Source organism: Austrofundulus limnaeus, unplaced genomic scaffold (assembly GCF_001266775.1).
Source record: "Austrofundulus limnaeus strain Quisiro unplaced genomic scaffold, Austrofundulus_limnaeus-1.0 Scaffold127, whole genome shotgun sequence".
Taxonomy (NCBI): domain Eukaryota; kingdom Metazoa; phylum Chordata; class Actinopteri; order Cyprinodontiformes; family Rivulidae; genus Austrofundulus; species Austrofundulus limnaeus.
This window is the reverse complement of record NW_013952529.1, coordinates 930674-933788: the sequence shown is the minus strand read 5'-3', so window position 1 is coordinate 933788 and position 3115 is coordinate 930674. Positions and strand designations below refer to the sequence as shown.

Genomic DNA, 3115 nt, shown 5'->3' with positions numbered 1-3115 from the left:
CAGATATTGTCCAAGATTAACCTTCAGGGTGGATATAGCTCGCTAGCAGCCTCACACCGAGGACCTATCCACTTCATCATTTACCCAGAATGCTTTGTGTGGAAATAAAATGGCTCTGTCCGTGTAATATATTTTTAAACTTTTAGCTTAAAAATTAAAAAACTAAACAACCTACAGTATTTTTAGTCTTTATTTTACAGTTAAAATATATGTTTATCAAATAAAGTCTAATGTTACAGCTAATCGGGGATCCTTTAAAGTGACTGAATCAGTTCAAAGTCTGCAGGTGTAAAAAATAAAAGCTCTAAACAGAACTCCAACCTTTATTCGTGGTCTCGGGAGGAAGAACTTTGATCTTGGGTTTCCTTCCTCTTTTGCCAGGAACCTTTACAGGAACCTGAGCTGGCTCTGGGGCCACCACCGGGGCCGGTGTTTTGGGTCCCGCCACATTCCTCTGATCGGTCTCTTTCCTGCGGCGCTCCTTCCTCTCTTTGGGCTCCTTGCTCCTCCTCAGTGTCAGCACCATCGGCCCCTTCTCCTCCTTCCATTTCTTTGGTTTGCTGCTGTCCTTCTCCTCCACGTAGACCCCTCCCCTCTCCCACTCCCTCCTGTCCTTTTTCTTCCTCTTCTTCTTCACCCGGCCTCCTCCTCCTCCTCCTCCGTCGTCCTCCTCGCTCAGAGAGGACGGGGGTCGTGGGGCTCCTCCGGAGTGCTTCATGGCGTGGACCCCGGTCGGGGCACAGTGATTGGGCGTGGCCGCACTGCCCACGGGGGCCAGGAGGCGGAGCTGGTCCTTGGGGCCGACGACCAGGTGCCCCCGGGGGATTGTGGGGACCGCGGTGTGTGCGTTGCTGTCTTGGTCCGAGGCGGCAGCAGGTGTGGCCGGAGGAGGCGTGTGCTTCAGGAGGCCAGTGAACATCTGTGAAACAGAAAAAAATCATTGTTTGTTCCTCGCTAATCTCCATAAATATTATTTCAAACTAGAGAATTACATTTCCTGCGAAAATGCTAGTGTGAACGCCTGTTGCTGAAAACTTTAGCTGAAAGCTGCAGAAACTGAGCTGAAAATGTTTAATAGCAAAAGTATTATTGTAAGTTAAACTTAGAATTCTGAAAGAAGCAAAAAAAAAAGCAGGAAATCAGTAAAAAGTAGCAAAAATATAGCCGATTTAGCATAAAAACAGCTAAATGCTACATTAATTCAACATGGCAGAAAGCAACTGTAAGGAGCATAAATAACTCAAAATAGCAGAAAGAAGCACAAAAAAGTAAAAATTAGCAGAGGTATAACAGAAAAGGGCAGACATATAGCTAAAATACTAGTAAAAAGCTAAAATTAGCAAAAAAGTAGCTAAAATTGTCACAAGAAATTTAATAAGAGCAAAACCAGAATATAATGTGTTAGGTTCTGTAAAGATTTAGAAACATTATGAAGAAATTTAAGGATGTTGAATAAAGCTCCATTCATTTCCAATGGGAAAAAGTAGCCGAAATAGCTTTGGCTACCCTTCATTTCATTTTATTTTAATTCATTTTACTTTAATTCAGTTCATTTTCATATATATGTGCATGCATTTTTTCTCGTTTTCTCTCATTTTGTTTTATGTTTTGAATGTATTTTGTTTTTGTTTAAATGAAAATGAAATGAATAAACTGAAATTGAAACTGAAACTGAATTAGCATAAGGAGCACAAGCTTTCTGAATTTAGCAGAATTGAGGTGAAAGAGCTACAAAAAATGTGTAACTAGATTAGAAAGCTAATTTTGGCTAATAACAGCTAATGTTTAGCTAAATTTGTAGAAAATATCTGAATATAGCAGAAAGCAACTGTAAGAAGCATAAATAGTACAAATTAGCAGAAAAATGCACAACAAAGCAAAAAAAGCAGAATAGCAGAAATAAGAACTATAATTGAAATAGCAGAAAAAAGCTAAAATTAGCAAAGTAGTAGCTAAAATTAGCACAAGGAAGTTCAAAAGAGCATAATCAGAACAAAGTGTGTAAGGTGCTGTAAAGATTTAGAAACATTTTGAAGGATTTTAAGGATGTTGAAAATAGCCAAATTCCTTTTCAACGGCTAAAATGTGGCTAAAAAAGTGAAATAGCTAAAAAAGTATAAATAGCAGAAATACCAAAAGTCATAGCTGGAATGTCCTGAATGAGCTGAACGTTTTGATATAAGAATTGTTGAAATAGCATAAAAATTGTAAAACAAGAACGAGGCCAAAAAAAACGTACAGAAAAAAAACATAAATAGTGTGAATGTTGTGAAGCATTGATTAAACTTATTTACACACATGTTCATAGGAGGATGTCAAAACAGAAATAAAGTTTTAAAAAGTGACGTACAGATGAAGCAAGAGATATTAAATGGATGAAAATGCTTGCAGAAAAAAAAGGAGATTTTCCCATTCCAAGCATGTTGTTGCTTCTGTTGTGTGAATCACGCTGTGACTAAAACACTTAACATGCAGAATATTCCTCCATCAGCCCGCAGGACGTTACAGCCTCGCACTGCACGGACACCGGGGCGTTAAAACCTTTAAATCAGCTGCTAAACATCAACAAATCAAAGAAAAACGGTGACGAGTCTGAGGAACAGCATCCTCGGCCCAACAAACCCTCGTCCACACGGGAACGGAGCTCTGTGAAACACGCTGAAGCCACGCCCTCACCCGGCTCGTCCCGCTGCAGACGTCAGAGCCAGGACTTCCAACCAAACCCAACAAACTGAACGTCAGAACTTCAGTCCAACCATCCACTGCATTGTTCCTATCTGCATAAATAATGCCCGTCATAAATATTCATGACAAGTAGGCGGACCTGAAGGTCAGAACAGCGTGTGGGCCAAGATCCATTTAGATCAAAAACACAGAGAAGCTCCAACATCCAACGCTTGATTTGGATTAAATCAGCTGATTCCAGAGTCGTCAAAGCTTTTAGAGCGATCCCCGATTAGTTGTAACATTAGACTTTGACAAAAATATATTTTAACTGTAAAATAAAGACTGTAAAAATACTGTAGGATGTTTAGTTTTTGTCATTTTTAAAAATATATTTTAACACGGACGGGGCCATTTTATTTCCACACAAAGCATTCTGGGTAAATGATGA

The 3115-nt window shown here is 39.6% G+C and overlaps 1 protein-coding gene across 3 annotated transcripts in view; it reads right to left on the bottom strand.

The window, feature by feature from the left end:
• chd6 (chromodomain helicase DNA binding protein 6) overlaps positions 1–3115 on the bottom strand; it is a gene marked incomplete at its 3' end in the record, with an annotated part of 69162 nt that overhangs the window by 45990 nt on the left and 20057 nt on the right. For all 3 annotated transcript variants that reach the window (XM_014015346.1, XM_014015347.1, XM_014015348.1), the window contains 1 exon segment: positions 322–919. In XM_014015346.1, the coding sequence (XP_013870800.1) occupies positions 322–919 (598 nt within the window).